A 17,259-nucleotide genomic window follows, 5' to 3' on the forward strand; every position below is an offset into this window, starting at 1 on the left:
CTAATACATTAAAAGTGCTGGTAATTTCATTATAGAAATTGAACAATATTTTTTTTTTAATTAAATTTTTATATTTCACAAACAAATTCTAAATAATTAACATAAATATAAATTATAAGATATAGATATAATCAACTAAAAATTTATTATTTATTTTTAAAAAATAAATAATTATGATATTGAACATTCTAAATCACTATCTTTTGGTAAACAATTTAATAATGTAGCTATTGCTCTTGTAATATATGTCATTGTTCCAAAACTACCACTTGGAGCACTATCATAAAAATGTTGACAAACATATGCTGCTCCACCACAAAGTAGATTTCCCATTGCAGTTGTTTCACGTTGCTCTTTTGGTTTGGCACAACATAAAGTAGCATCACCATCAATTTTCATCTAATTTAAAATAGATTCAATGAATATATCTTATTTCATAGCTATTATATTAAATATTGAAGTTATACCTGATCATCTAAAAAAATAGCATTAGCCTTATGAACTAATTGTTCAACAGCAATAAGTCCACCCAGGGAAGTTACTACATTATATTCAGTTATTAAAGTCAATACCATTAAAGCTTCGACTATTAATTGACGATATTCTGGTTGTGGTATAGTATTTAACACAGTTTCTACTGCTAATGCAAATTTTAATTCTCCTGGTGTCATTTCCTGTGTAAGATTTTGAGGAAGAATTCTACCTTCAATTGCTAAACCTTGGCACTATAAAAATTGAATTTTTTAATGAAAAATTTTAAATAAATTGTCTTAAATTTTAAAAAAATTTTAAAATTACATAAAATTTGAAGAAATTTGAATTAATTGTATTTATAATCCAATATAAAAACATATTAAATATCTATTGTTAAATATCTTAATTTAATTAATCATTAAGTAATACTCTTTATATATATTTATAAATATAAAACAAATAAGATTATATATGTTACTTGCTTTTCAAACTTTAAAAAATTTTAAAAAAACTTTATTCATTATAATTTAAGATATAAGTATACTTACTCGTTCGAGTACTTGCCATACTCGAGGATAAAAATCTCTTGGTACTCTGTTTAATGCACCATCTAATCTTCTTCGTCGTAACCATTGACCTTGTCGATCTGGTTCTGCTTCATTACCATCAGTTTGATCAGGACTTAAAAAACCTCCAATTTGTGATTTCTAAAATATATAAAAAAATATTAAAATTATAATAAAACTATTAAAACTAATAATCGTCAATAATTTTATTACCTTACTGACTTTACTAGATTTACAACTGATAACAGAAAAATTTCCTCGACCAACTAAAAATGAAAATGTATAATATTCTTATTTTATTTTATTAAGTAAATTAAAAATATAATAATAAAAAACGTGATAAATATACCACTACTAATAACAAATTCTTTTCCACTCATAATATGATGTAAAAGATTTTTCATTTCGAAAGGTGATAAATTTAGCAAATGTTCAGATGCTTCTTCTCCAGTACATATTAGAGTTCTTGATAATTCAGTAGCCATTACTTGAATGATTAAACCTACTCTAAGTCTAAGCATTTCATGAAACAATTGTGGTTCAGTTCTAATGAACATCGCTAAATATACAAGTAATTCCTGTGTCAACATAGCAGTAGATTCATCATCTCCATATGCTTGATGAATTAAAGTTCGCAATTCATTTTCTGGCAATGGAGCAACAATAGTATGTTCGTTAGTTGGTGGCATTCCAACCGTAACTTGTTTTTGACGAACTAATAAATCAGTAACTGCTTTGGCTAAATCTTCGACCCGTTTTCCTAACATACCAGCTGTATGACGTACAATACCCCACATTTTTTGTTGACATGCTTTTTCATACAAATCTTTTAGTAAATCTTTTATCAAAACTGGATGACCTTCTTCTACCATGCCAGTATTGAAATATAGACCTTGAGAATCAACCTAAATGTTTAAATTAGAAATTATTATTAAATAAAGTTAAAAATATCTTTAATTCTTTAATAAAACAAAATACTTATATAATACAATTTTTATATATATTATGCGTATATTTAAAATTTTGTAAATTATTTCTCAATGTTAATTAAAATAAAACTATTTCATTTAGAAAGTATAAAAAAATTAGAAGTAAATTTTTTTAATTTAATTTTAACACTGTTATTGTTATATTTTCTGCAATCATTTATTTTTAAAAAAATTATATATACATTAAAAAGTTAAAATATTATATATTCAATCATTATTAAAACAATTTTTCATTATTAAATTAAGAATAATTATATAAAGAATTAATCATATATTATATAAAAAAGATATATTGTTTCATTATTAATCATTACTTTTTTAATATATCTCGTAAAAAATGTCGTAAAATATCTCGTAAAATACAGATTTTAAATAAACAATTCTCTATATTCTTAATTATTTCTATGCAATTTTAATAATCTATCATATATAATAAAATATTTTCTTTCTTATATTAAATTATACTTACAAGATATTGTAAAATATCTCCTTGTTCTTCTAAACTTTCTGTTTCTCGAAGCATAGTTAACAATTCTTCAACTTCTGTATCTGCATATTGAGTTTCATTTATACCTCTATGTCTATGTAATTTAGGAGAATTTGTCCATGATAATAATTCATTTGTAGGAGAAGGTATTCGATCCATTGAAGTTGATTGCATAGGATTAGAAGTTAATGTTGTATCTGTCACTTCAATAAATGGATTTGTATTTAAAACAGCAGAAGGTCTTCTATCTTCTCCTGCCATCCCAAGAATTTCAGCTACAAATTATATAATTACTTTTTTTTCAAAAATTATTTTACTAATTATCAAATTATTTAGTTATTACATTGAATTCAATCTGTAATAATGTGTTTAAAAAAAAATTTTTAATTTTTTTAAAGATGTTAAATTTTTTATTTTTATATTTTCTCTTTTATTATTATAATTTGGAAATTAAGAGTTAGTACACTTACATTCTTGTAGGATGGTAGGAACCATAATATAGGATCATATTGTATAAATATTTAAGAATCCACTTTAAGTAGCATGCAATAAGAATGTTAAAAAAAGTAATTTAAGTAAGTAATTTGTAATAATAATATAGAAAATAAATATTACTTACGTTCTACAGCAATTGATCTTGTTTTTTTTATAGCTCCTTTTACTGACATTTTGCGTCTTAAATTTTTTCCACTTCTAATTATAGGTCTATTAAGAAGACCTGTACGATGTGGGAATGCACGCATCAAATGTTCTTCTAAATATTGTTGAACCTAAAATGTATATAATTTAAAAAAATATCAAATTACATTAATTTCTAATAAAAATATTATTTACCTGAGGATTTAATTTATCGGGTTTACCATCTTCAGAACTTCCTAAGAAGCTTAGATTTGTAATGCAAGATGTACTCAAAAAATCATTTAAGTTTCCTAGTGAAACTCGAGTACCATTAATATAACCACTTTTTAATTTTTTCATAGTAGTTATCATTGCTAATGGTATCTTTCCTTGATCTGAAATAACAATCATGTATTATATATAATATAAAAAATATATAATATATAATATTGATTTTATTATCAAAAATAAAAGAAGCAATGTGCAAATTTTGTATATTGTTTCTAACATATTATCTTTAAAAAAGTTCTATCCTATTTTTAGTACACATTTTAAATAAATTTTTATCCTGAATGATGATCTAAAGCTGCCTGTGGCATACCTAGATGATTATGAGTAGCAACAAGTGTTATAGTTGGCCTGCCGAGCATTTGCTTCCAGTTGATGGTGAGGAAGGCCAAGTTGGTTGTAAAAGTGTTGGCAAGGAGGGCTGCATCATTTGTCGTGTAGTACTCCTCCGCGTCAAAGTTCTAAGACATGCAACAAACGCGCACACCACCGCACACATAAGCTGTCTTCTTAGAATGTTAGATTTTATATTGAAGAGAAAACGGCCTTTCCTCAATTCCTCTTTGTTTTTTTTAAACTATTTTATTTTCGTTAAAATATTCAACATTAATTGATTTTGCTCATGATGAAGACAATAACACTTAACTTATTATACGATAAAAATTAATAATTAGCAAAACATTAATAATAGCTAATCAAATTGCATTAAGACCTTCCATAGCCATTAAAGCAAAACTGATAACAAAAACAAATGCACGCATGCAGGCAGACATGTTAGATGTTCTTTGGATAATGTATTTGCATAATTTCAGTAAGGAAACTTTAAAATTCCAAAAGGAAATTTCTTTATTTAAAAACTATACATTTTATCTCTGTTACTTTGAAGCTTTATAATCATGAAATTTTATCACTACAATTTTTTATATAATAAACAAGAAAAAGTAACACAGATGAAAATTATAGTTTTTAAATATTAAATTACTGTACCTAGATGAATGTTCTTGAGGGGCATGACCACAAGAGGCCGGCCTAACATGTTCTGCCAGCTAGACTTCAAGAAATTAATTTCGCCTTTGAATATGTCAATCATGAGCTCATAGTCCGATGCGATGTAGAAGCGGGTCATGTCTGTCAACTAATGTTTGATGCAAGAACAAGAGGCAACATAAGAAAAGAAATAAAAGTACAGAGAGATGACAGTTCGATAAATATCAAAATGCCCACCTGTGGAGTGAATGCAAATATTTTATCATTCAAGGAATATAATTTACTGGTACTCAAAATTCCTACATCTCTTGATTTACGCCCAGATAATCCTAACTTTTTATTTCGACCTAAAAAAAATATTATAAATAAATATAAAAACAATTGAAATTTACAAAATAAATAATAAATTTATGAAATTGATAAATTTATTTTAAAAATACCTAGATATGTATATAAATGACTAAGAACTTTTGCTGGTTGCACTTCAATTGGTGCAACTTCTGCAATTGTTTGTACATGAATATCGTGTTGAGCTATTTTTTCTCTAATTTCTGCATCTTCTGCTAAAATAACAACTTGTACTACGACATCCGGTTTCTTTTCACTACATAAACGTCTGTTTAATGGATCCAATTCTCCCACAGCAAGAAATCCCTATTAGAAATATGATTTAAAAAAGATAATTAAATAAATTTCATTTTTATTTTTCCTATATTTATATACTTACTTCTTGTAATAACTTTCCTAATATGTAAAGAGATTGAGCCCACATAAATGGACATCTGCCTAATGCAATACGTTTCTGACTACCTGGTTCAGCATATTCAGCTGATACATTTGCAGTCTCCACAGAATATAGTTCAGGTACTAATTTTATTCCATCTTCTGCTTTAATCATTATTTGTTCTAATTGTTTTGTATATTCTATTACTGCATCTTTATTGCCTTGGAAACAGTAGTCCACAATTAAATAACAAAAAAACAAAGGCCATTCACATTCTATATTTTCAAATATACGTAATTCCCATGGTTCATAATAAAGTCTAATATGAATATAATTAATTAATAAAAATTAATTAGTAAATGTTAAAAATATGCACAAAAATAAAATTTAAAAATTTTATTTTACCTATTAGGATCTTCTTTTGGCGTTTTATATCCATCTCTCAAAAATCTTTTACATCCATAATGACCTTGTAATTTTTTAGTAATTGCATCTCTTGTTAATTGAATTAAATTAGGTTCATCTACAGCAAATGCTGGAAAACTTATAACAGATAATAATCCACTATCTAATTCCTTTGAATTTGATTCACGTGGTAACATAGATTGTAAAACAGCTTGACATTTTTGTGCTTCATCTGCTAATACATGAATTACTGAGGTAGGTCCACCTCTTGCACCAAATAAATCCAATTCATTCATTGCTTCCATTGCAGCTTTTGCCATTCCGATACTACTAGCATTTAATTCTGGCAAACCATGATTTGTTTTATCTCCTCTTTCCCAAATTCCATAATCAGGAGTGCAATAAGCTGATTCTATATAAAATACTAAATTTTGAATGAATGCAACCTAAAATTAAATTTTATATTTTAGAAACATAAAAGAATATTTTATATAAAATGAATATTAGTTACAATGTATATACCTCATCCAAATTGAAAACAATTTGTAAACCAGATGCTGTCATTTGGGCTAAAATTAATAAATAAAGAGATATAGCATCTATTTGAAGATGACCCCATTCTGTATCACCCACAACAGTTTGTCCATTAACAGAGCTATATTTAGCATGTAAAGCATCACATGGATTTTGACTGGATTTAAATTGTTCAACTTTTTCTTTTTGTTGCATCATTGCCATTAATAAACCTCTCATTAATTTTACACAACTTTGTTCAAGTTCATATGTTTTAGCTCTATCTTCATCTGCATCAGCAATCTTTTTATATGCCATTGAAAGACCCCAAACAGCGAGAATACAGTATACGTTATCACGAACCCATGCATGATTATTTTCAGGACTAGCAGGAAAAAGTCCTGTAACTGCATTCTGATGTTTCATAATGATTTTGTGTACAATTCGTTGATAATAATCCAAACGAACACCAGAATTACTACGACTACGCATTTTAAATATGTATATTGAAATTTTGAAAATATTTATAATTATATTTTCTTAAAAGTATATTAAATTTTTATAATTTAAATATATTTATTATAATTAAATATATTTATTATCATTCATTGCATTTTGTGGTTATGTTTGAATTATTTCTTTAAAATATCTTTATACAATTTTTCAAATATTTATTTGCTTACTAAAATATGTACGTATATATGTAAATATATCATATAAAAACTTATTATATGCACATTTTATATGACATCTAATATACAAATTACAAAACATGCATGCAAAAATTTTATATACAATGTGAAACGAATGTCAAACACAATAGACCTCTATATTACCACTAAAGAACTACAATATACTACATATATATATATATATATATATATATATATATATTGTTTGAGATTATAAAAAAAAACAAAAGTATAAACAAGAATAATAAATGATGAGATAATGATAGAAATAGATTAAAAATTATATATATATATATATATAAATCAGTGCTATCTCTAGAATAATGGAATAATAGATGGAATAAATATAGACAAGAAAAGCAAATAATAGAAGGCTAAAAAAGAAAAAAGCTAAAGATAAAATAAGAATCAATTATATTAGTAGCATCTTTTGAATGCCAAACATCTTTTTAAGATAAATTCTAAAAACATTAAAGAGATAGTAGTACTATCAATTCTTACTCTATCTGTATTTTTTTATTTTTTTTTTTTTTGTTTATATTTCATTTGCAACATTCTAGAAATAGTATTAATCATTCTATCTTTGTCTTTTCCTCACAATTATATTATATCCACATTATATTTACTTTCCTTATCTATATTTGTTCAACAAAATGTATGCAAATTTATTTAAAAGATTTATTTTATTTGTAAATATACTTACATAATATATCAATTTGTATTTTATTATGATTGAAAAAATAAATTTATACAATATAATGATTTATAAGTATCAAAAAATTACTTATATAAATTTTAAATATATACTTTATTTATTTATGGATTTAAAATATTAGAATCTTAATATATTAAAAAGATAATTTGTTAAATTTATTAAATTTGTTTAAATTCTCCATATTCTTCATGCTACTATTCATAAATCAATTTATTTTTAAAGAATATAATATAAATAAGAAAAAAATTTAAATTATAATATTGTATAATATTATAGTTTATATGATATCAATAACTTCAAATAATTCAATAATTTAACATAGTTATTTTGATCTTTTCCTTGCGAATTATTTTTTTTTAATTTTAGGAATTTTTCTATTTCTATTTCTATTTTTTACATTAGTAATTTCATAAAAATTACTTCCAATTTTTTTTCTTTTATTGGCTCTTTCTATGGCTCGTCTTTGTTTACTTGTTAATTTTTTTTCTTTTTTCATTAATGATTCCATTTCAGAAGATATAGAAGAAATTTTAAACATACCACTACTTGATATAGTATTTGTGTTCAACATTTCACTATCACTAGAATCATATTCTTTTTCCACTTCATCATATACACTTTGTAATAAAGTATCTTTTTCTAGCAAATGAATATCATCATCAGAATATTCTTTATTTATTTTATTTTTATTTTCTAAATTTTGAGCAATTTCTTTATCTTCTATTGTTTCTTTAAATTGTATGGTTTCTTCATTCTTATTATCTAAATCCGACAAAACTGATCCAATTTCTTCTATATCATTATTTTTTTTGTCAGAAGAATTAGATTCAAGATATAAATCATTTTTTATATCATTATCCGAATATGGTAAACCAACTTTAATTTTTCGAAAATCTTGTACTACAGATAATTGAATTTCTTTTGATGGATTTTTATTCTCAATTGATGTATTCTCAATTTTATCTATATTAATATTGTTATCTTTTTTAATATTATTTTCAATTGCAAGTTCATCAGTCATTATGTTTATCAATGGCTCTTCAAAACCAGGAGGTGGAATATAAAATGGTAATTTACCACGTTGCCAATCATTTAAAATCATTCGTGAAATAATAGTGATATCAGGTTCTCCTTTTTTTAATAATTTTCCACTTTTACGTGCCAATTTTTCTAAAAAATCAATATGATTATCCCATTCCATAATTTTATAAGTCTTACGAATATAATCTTCTTTTACTCGTGATAATACTTCTGAAACATAATCTTCAGGATTTTGAACAAGTTCTACTCTTACTACACCTTTCAAAACTTTTTCTGTATCTGTTTCTGCTGATGGATAAACTACACCTGGACAATCTATTAAGTAAATACGTCGCATCAAAGTAATATATTGCCATACTTTTGTTTCTCCTGCTATTGGTGCAACTTTACATACTTTTTTTGATCTTAATGTATTTATAATTGAACTTTTGCCTGTATTGGGATATCCTATAAAACCTACACTGATTTGTTTCTTATCAATATGAAGTTTTGCAAATTGACGCAGCAAATTTATCAAGGAACCTTTACCAAATGGATGTGTCATAGAAGCATGAAATGCAATTGTTGGATATTCTGTACTTAAAATTGCAACCCATCTTTGTGTTACCCATGTTGGAACAAGATCTACTTTATTTAAAATAAACATTAAATGTTTATGAGGCTTTTCTGTTTTGAGATATTTTTCTATTTGAGGTGATCTAGTTCCTAAAGGATCTCTGGCATCTAATACTTGTAAAATAACATCAGATGAATCTATAACTTTATATAATTCATTCCAAATTCTTTTACTTTGTCCTGCAGACATAATCCAATCTCTTTGAGTTTCTCTAATACCATCATCTGAACGTATAAGATCAATATCTTTAGAGTCCTTTTCCATATTATATGTTTCTTCCTTTTCTTTTGCTAATTTTTGTAATTCATCATATGATGATATTATCAAATTTGGTTTCTTTCGTATTTTTTTTGGACCAAAAACACTTTCAAAACTTTCTATATCTAATAAATGTACTCTTGCATTTATAGCTTTTTGTTGAAGTAATGTTATTGGTAATTGTGTAGGTTTCATAATAACATTATAAGGATCTTTCATTGCTTTTCCTAATTCATTTTGAAACTTTTGTAAAGCATTTTGAGAAATAACTCTTGAATTACCAAACCATTTTTGTGAAGGTTCTACACGAGACATAGTACCAGATGGTTGCCAACCTTGGAATGGTGCTGGACTAATGATATGTCCTTTACGATCACGCTTTGGTTTTTGATTACGATACATTTGCAATCTTTTAATTGTTGCTTTTGTTCGTACTTTTGCTACACCTTTTAGTCCTTCTATAGATCGTTCAGGATTCATACTGTGTCCAGAACGCTTAAATCCCTCCTTTCTAGGAGCTTTATTTATTACATGAGATTTTGCCATTTTGTCTGAAATAAATATATTTGTAATTCATTAAATATACATGTATCAATTATATTAATTAATATTTTTTAAATTTCATTTATATTAATTTTTATATTTCATTATATCTTAATATTCATTCAAGTTTTGCTATTACTTACATTTATAATCAATTATAATTATTATAAAATATTATTATTTAAAAATATTATTAACTAATTAAAAATTAAATTTGAATAATATGTATTTTTTTTCATATAATTATAAAAATTCTTATAAATTAGTTCTCATGTGCATAAAAAAATAACAAAATAACAAATCTAAAAAATTTCATGAAAGATTAAGGTTAAATATCTACACGTTACATGTGTATAATACTATAAACTATAGAATAAAGTATATTATATGTATACTATTGCATATAAGATACATGTAAGATATAAATGTAATTGCATTATTACATCAAAATATGTAACTTATAAATTTTTTTTTTCATATTCTCTCATATAGAATAAGAACTTACAATATATTTCTGAATAAAAAAAAATATTTTAAACTATATTAGCTATCTAAACAACAAAAAATTAATATATCATTCAATTTAAAAAAAATGAAAGCAATTTTTTAAATCTGAAAATAAAACCCGCTAAAAATTCATTGACTTATTTGTTCATAAAAAATATTTAAACAAAAAGAATATTGAAAATATTTAAATTAGTTTCGTAGAAAATAACTTATAAAATAATTTTTACTTCATTCTGTATATAAAATTAAAATTATATAAGAATTATTTTAAATAAAGACAATTATATTTTGGAGATATATTTTATTTTTCAAGATATAAATTTGAAATTACAGACATTTATTTGTAAGTATATATAAGTAATTATACATAAAAAGTATTTATAAAATATTTAATAAACATATTTTCTTTAAAAAAATAATATATTATTTTTTAAAAGAATTATATTATGAAAAAAATGATATGTATTTATAAACATGTATTATCTTTGTTCCATTTATCAAATATAGTTAAATATAAATTTTCATAGTAGATTAAATATAATATAAATAAACTAACATTATACATATAATTATGTATTTTTATTTTAATAAAATATTATGCAGATAAAATTTGATCATGCTAATAATAAAAATGTATTAAAATATTATATAAGTAATATGATTTTTTATTTTTTACGATTTATTTTTAATGATTCTTTATCTATTAGTTTTTCAATTCTTTTTTTGATTTTTTTAAATTACTAAAAATAATTATAATTATCAATTCAGACTTAGTATTATATATATTACAAATAAATACAATTATTTGTCAAAATTTTATTAATTAAAAATTTGGTTCGAGATAATAGTTTAATATCTTAAACAAACTAATATTTTTTTTTGTAAATTTATAACTTAATTACTTGCAATTTTAATTTATTAATTAATAATATTAAAATTTTTTGATACTTACATTACTTATAAAATAATTGATTAATATAATGAATATATAATTTATTTATAAATTTTTTATTTTTATAATAATAAATAACATTACATTCTTTTTATATTTTTTTGACTAGACAAATTAAGTTTTATTTAATATAATTAAATAATTATAGTTATATTTATTTAATATATTAATATATTATTTAATATATTAAAATATTATATCAAATAATTTAAAATACATAAAATATAAAATGTTTCTTATTTCAATGTTAATTCAGAAATATCATTGATACATTATCATTATTATAATAAATAAAATCAAAAATAAAATAGACTTTTTAAATACAAAATAAAAGATCTTACATTCAAAAGTGAATTTCTAATCAATTTAAAAAATTTTGAAAATTTCAAAATCCTAGTTATAAATTAATAAAAATTTCTCAAAATAGATTAAAAAGTTTTTTCAATAATATTTAATATTTTATAATATTTATAATGTATTTTAATTAAAAAATGGAATCCTCTCTAATCAAAATATTAATATATTTGTGATTTTTGAAAAATTAATTCTGATAAAAATTAATAGACAAAAATATCAATTAAGATTAATTTATTAAGTTGTAAATTTAAAGTTTGTGTTAAACAAAACGAGATAGAAATAGAGTGAAATTACTCTGTCTTTTTTATGCTCTCATATTCTGTTATCTTATTTTATTTAATGTGAACTTATATATATATATAAGTTGCTATAAATTGTTTATAACTTAATAAATAAGATTTAACTGATATTTCTATTGTTGATATTTGTTTATTACTTTTGATTTCTAGAATCGATCTAAAATTAATAGCACATATATTAAATTTTGATTAATAAATATATATATATATATATATATATATAAAATATATAAAAAAATTTTTAGTAGATTTTTAAAATTCATTTGAAATTTTTATGAGAATTAAATTGATGAGTGAAAAAAAATAAATATAACATGAAAAATCACTACTTACAATTATTGGTTCTGCAGAATTTTATATATTAAAATCAATTTATATGATGAATATATGATTTTTAAATTATCAGATTTCTAAAATTATTTATTATATTTGAAAGATAAAATAAATAGATTTTTATAAAAAGAATTATTTACAAAATTATGTTAATTTGTATAAATCTTTAACTTTATATTTATTTTACAAACTTTGTTGTATTTGTATATAATTTATTACATAAAAATAATTATATTGTTTCCATTTATAATATTGTATTTTTATTGTATTGTATTGTATTAATTTCAAAATGTGTAAGTGATTGTAGAATAATTAATGCATTATTTAATTTTTTTTACAAAATTATTTTAAAATTTTTTTTTATAAGTTTTGGATAAAATTATAAATTGTTTCTTTGAAACTATTACAGATATTAATTTGCTTTTTTTTTAATTAAATAGAATAATTAAATATATTTGATAATAAAAAATTTGGACAATATAAAGATTTCTAGGACAATAAACATAATCAAATTTTTTTTAAAGTAGAATTTTTTATTTGGGTAATTGATATTAAACTTAGCAATATCTAATTAAAGAATTATAATTATTTGCATATATCATTTGTAATATGCATATCTGTTTTCTAATATGATTTTATTCAAAATAATAATTTAAAAAAAAAGCAAATCAATATTTATTTAATGGTTTTAAATGAACACAGTTTCTAACATCTTATATAGCACTATGTATATTAATAATGTAAAAATATCAAATATTGCAAATTTTATATGATTTATGATATAACAATGAAATCATTTTTTAATCAATTTTTAATTTTTTAATTTTTATCATTGAAACAAGAAATTTTTTAATTTTTTTAAATGATTTTTTATTTATTATTATTAAATTTCTAAATTATATTTTTTTAAATAAATAAATTAAAAAATCTGAATACTGTGAATATTTATATATATATGTATGTATATATATATATATATATATATATATATATACATACATATATATATATTCTCTTTTTTGAATTCTAATCATTTTAATCATTAGTTAATTTAAACAATGCAATATAATGTATATGTCATATAATATACATTATAATTAAGATATTTTATGACAATGACATATGAATTTGTTTCAACTTACAGGTACAAAAAGTGCATATGAATATTCTTTTAAATATTGGAGATTTTAATACTTTTTTATACTGTGATTGGTTCCTTATTTACATCATGTTTGTAATCCTTATTAACAACATAAAATTTATACTTTTTTCCAAACAATCCCCATATAACCGCAACATTTTCAATGATCAAATTGAAAGGAATTGTTAATAATGCTCCACATATACATAGTATAAATCGAGCAATACCAAATCGAGATAATGAAAAAGATTTAACTACACCAAAAATATACATATAAATATTTACTGCACCAATAAAAGCACATAAAAAATCCATAAATGGAGGGCAAGTAATAGGATAAATTCCAGCTAATATAATATTTGAAGTAGAAAGAGGCATTGTTACCCATGTGTAACAAGATATACCTAGGAGCAACTTTTTATTTAAGGGAATAGCTTTGGAATGTACAACAAGTAATATACCTTGTAGCCATCTTTTTCTTTGTTGTATGAAATCCCATAATGTAAATGGTGATTTTTCCCACATTTCACCATCTACAAAATTAAATGAATATCCTTGGGTAAATGCTTTCATTGCAAAAAAACAATCTTCTGCAATGGATCCATCTAATCCATTGTTGAAAGAAACTTGTTTTTCTGCACCCATCTGTAACAATGAAATTGTTTCTACAATATTACATAATATGATTATAACTAAGAATATAAATCATATATATAATTCATATATATAATAATTACTTGACTAACAACATAAGAACCTTTCATACTAAAGAAAGGTTTATGAAACATTGTAAATTGTAATCGTAATTTTCCCATATCATCTGCTACTCTAAAACTATCTGCTAAAGTAGTAATCCAATTAACAACATCTTCATTTGCATATGTTATTAATCCTTGTCCAAATTGATGCTTTCCGTCCAATACAAAATTTAATATTCCACGAATCGAATTTTCAGTAAGTAAAGTTTCTTCATCAAGATGTACAATCCAATCATTATCTGCTAATTCATTTACTGAATGTTCTAAACAATATTGTAAAGCACGAGCTTTAAATAAAGCACCACTACTTGTACGGTAATTCGGTGGTACTACAACTTCTCTAATTCTTCTATGAGGAGTTAATCCAATTGGCTTATCACTAACTACTTCAATTTGAAAATTTTCCAAACCAATTTCTATACATTTATCTAAATTTCTTTTCACATTTGCTTTTACTAATTGTGGATAATCTCCACGTGTTACTATTCTAATACAAACAAATGGTGCAAGTAATGGTGAACCTTTTAACACAATTTTATCTGGGAATGCATTGTATATTATTAATCCAACAAAATTAAATAAGACTTGTGGAAAAGAAAGAAATGTAAGAGTCCGTAACAAGTATAATATAAGTGCACCAAGAAATCCATATTGAACCCATGGATCAAATATTTCCTTCTTATTATTATTCCACCTAAGTCCTCCAGTGATTGATTCAAATATAATTATAATAATAAATAATAGAGAACAATGCAAAATATGTTTTATTACACTGTTCAACATTATTCCTGAAAAATAGAAAATTAAAGAAATTAACAATTATAAATATATAATATGCACATTGATGCAGATTGATATATAAAAATATTGATTGAAATTTATTTATTGAATCATAAACAATTTAGATTTATAAGATAAAACAAAATAAGAGCAGAGAATGATATAATGGAAATGTAACAATTTCATTCTATTTTTTTTTTGTTCATATAATGCAAACTTTTATTTATAACTTAATAAATAAATCTTAATCGATATTTTTTATATATTTTTGTGTTTTTTTGGCTTCCAGAATCGACATTTCAAAAATATTTTATGAATATATTAACACTATATATAAATGCATATAATCATAATTTATAATATATTATTAATAATTAAACTATTATTACTTAATATATATATATATATATTTATTACTTTTATTAATATTTTATAAAATATTAATATGTTAATAATAACTTAATAGTTATTTTTTGATAAAAAATAAAAATATTTTTTCAAATATATAGCTATTTCATATATAACAAATAAAAAATTAATTAAAGATTATTAATGATTATGTTTATAATAAATAAATATTAAAAATGAAATTATTTTCATTTAAATAAAAATTATAATACCTTATAATTCAGAATTTGAACCTAATCTTGAAAAGGTATCAAATATTTAATGAATTGAATAGAAAGATAAAATAAGATAGTGATTCATATATTTATCTATATTAGATATATTAAAACATACATTAGATAATACTTATAAAGATATTTCTAATAGGAATAAAGAAGATTAGTTAAATAAAATTCTAAAATATAAAGCAACATATATTACATAAGTATTATTATATTAAATCTTTACAAATTATCAATACAAATCTTTATAATTATTATCATTACATATAAATTTGATAAAAAAATATAAATTTCATATAATCATAATATTTTTAAATATTTTATTATAGATATTTAAATATATTTAATAAAAATAATAAAATTAAAATTTATATAATTTTATTAATTTCTATTTTTATATTTTAATTACAAAATTTATATATTTTAATAAATCTTATTATTAACAATTTAAGTTTATAAAATAATAAAACAAAAATCTATACAATTTTGAATAAAATGTAATTTTCTAATAAATAAATAATAAATATATTTTCATATGATAAAATACTATTGCATATTTTTTTGTATACTTTGTTTTCATTTAATTTAACAATATTATAATCTATTTTTTTCACATCAGCTTGAACTTTTAATTTTTATAAGTTTATTATAACAAAAAATATATGATTTAAATAATTTTAATTTTAATTTTTAATAAAGAATAAACAATTTTTTAAACAAATAACAAATTATATAAATATTATATAAATTTTTATAAATATGCAATAACATTAATGTCTATTTAAAATATTTATTATTTACTTAATATATGTAAATTAAATATATTAAAATTATTAATAATTAAAATGTATTAAAATGTTATTTTATTTATATACCTTTTTTTGTGCAGCCAAATATTAATGTAATATATTAAAAAAAAAAATTCCTTGTTTCATTGTTCGCAGCAACAATAAATATAAATATAAATTAATTATAAAAAAAATAATTTATATGGTTATGAATCGAAAATATTTTTATAATTTCAACAACGCGTCACTATCAGTATTACTGATTTTCATTGATTCAAAGAATGACTTACATTCTAACATTCTTCAATTGTTATACACAGAAATGACTGATTATCAATATGAGATAAGAAAACCATATCGATCTTTGAAATTGTAATAAATATTAACATTCAATATCAAGGTACTACCAGTTCAATAATTATACTGATTATAATTACTTTTTTATTTTCCTATATAATTCTTAAAATAAATTTCTATGATTGGTTAATGTTGTTTATATCTAAATAAAATTAAATTCATAGTTTTTATTCATATAGTATTAAATATTATATATGAAATATCGAATATTTATCGCGTATTACTTTTAATAATATATAAATATGTTTCAAAATAAATAATATAAGTATATGTTAATAATAATAATAAAATATGATGAAAGCAATTTATGTATCAAAATTTTGGATAGATTTTCAATAAATTTTCAATTATTAATTATTAATGTTAAAGAAATTAAATTTAAATTAATGTGTAATTTATATAACGTATAATGAATCTATTCATTTATTTGTACATAATATTA

At 21.6% G+C, this 17,259-nt stretch overlaps 3 protein-coding genes across 8 annotated transcripts; all 3 read right to left on the reverse strand.

Moving 5' to 3' along the window:
- Positions 1-126: 126 nt before the first annotated feature.
- LOC550706 (probable phosphorylase b kinase regulatory subunit alpha) lies at positions 127-6,886 on the reverse strand. Of its 4 annotated transcripts, none has more exons than XM_006559845.3 (14): positions 6,061-6,886; positions 5,539-5,984; positions 5,137-5,452; positions 4,850-5,063; positions 4,647-4,756; positions 3,736-3,883; positions 3,351-3,529; positions 3,136-3,286; positions 2,499-2,719; positions 1,390-1,945; positions 1,254-1,306; positions 1,023-1,181; positions 468-725; positions 127-399 (listed from the first exon to the last, which is right to left on the reverse strand). In XM_006559845.3, the coding sequence occupies exons 1-14, from the start codon at positions 6,541-6,543 to the stop codon at positions 172-174; spliced, it is 3,522 nt and encodes a 1,173-aa protein (XP_006559908.1). In that variant the 5' UTR covers positions 6,544-6,886; the 3' UTR covers positions 127-171. The 4 variants fall into 4 exon arrangements, with proteins under 4 accessions (XP_006559908.1, XP_006559907.1, XP_006559905.1 ...); XM_006559844.3 differs by lacking the exon at positions 3,736-3,883 and adding an exon at positions 4,410-4,557 and having other exon boundaries at positions 6,061-6,543; XM_006559842.3 differs by lacking the exon at positions 3,736-3,883 and adding an exon at positions 4,410-4,557 and having other exon boundaries at positions 2,499-2,791; positions 6,061-6,543.
- A 368-nt stretch (positions 6,887-7,254) lies between these two features.
- LOC725378 (nucleolar GTP-binding protein 2) lies at positions 7,255-10,272 on the reverse strand. The gene is made up of 2 exons (XM_003249533.3): positions 10,060-10,272; positions 7,255-9,924 (listed from the first exon to the last, which is right to left on the reverse strand). Exon 2 carries the CDS (start codon positions 9,917-9,919, stop codon positions 7,805-7,807), a length of 2,115 nt encoding a protein of 704 aa, XP_003249581.1. The 5' UTR covers positions 9,920-9,924; positions 10,060-10,272; the 3' UTR covers positions 7,255-7,804.
- A 3,258-nt stretch (positions 10,273-13,530) lies between these two features.
- egh (beta-1,4-mannosyltransferase egh) lies at positions 13,531-16,977 on the reverse strand. 3 transcript variants are annotated; one of them, XM_026442619.1, is made up of 3 exons: positions 16,751-16,891; positions 14,243-15,051; positions 13,531-14,150 (listed from the first exon to the last, which is right to left on the reverse strand). In XM_026442619.1, exons 2-3 carry the CDS (start codon positions 15,044-15,046, stop codon positions 13,563-13,565), a joined length of 1,392 nt encoding a protein of 463 aa, XP_026298404.1. In that variant the 5' UTR covers positions 15,047-15,051; positions 16,751-16,891; the 3' UTR covers positions 13,531-13,562. The 3 variants fall into 3 exon arrangements, with proteins under 3 accessions (XP_026298404.1, XP_026298426.1, NP_001229485.1); XM_026442641.1 differs by lacking the exon at positions 16,751-16,891 and adding an exon at positions 15,664-15,685; NM_001242556.1 differs by having other exon boundaries at positions 13,534-14,150; positions 16,548-16,977.
- Positions 16,978-17,259: the final 282 nt, after the last annotated feature.

The sequence above is a fragment of the Apis mellifera genome, linkage group LG1, assembly GCF_003254395.2.
Source record: "Apis mellifera strain DH4 linkage group LG1, Amel_HAv3.1, whole genome shotgun sequence".
Lineage (NCBI taxonomy): Eukaryota > Metazoa > Arthropoda > Insecta > Hymenoptera > Apidae > Apis > Apis mellifera.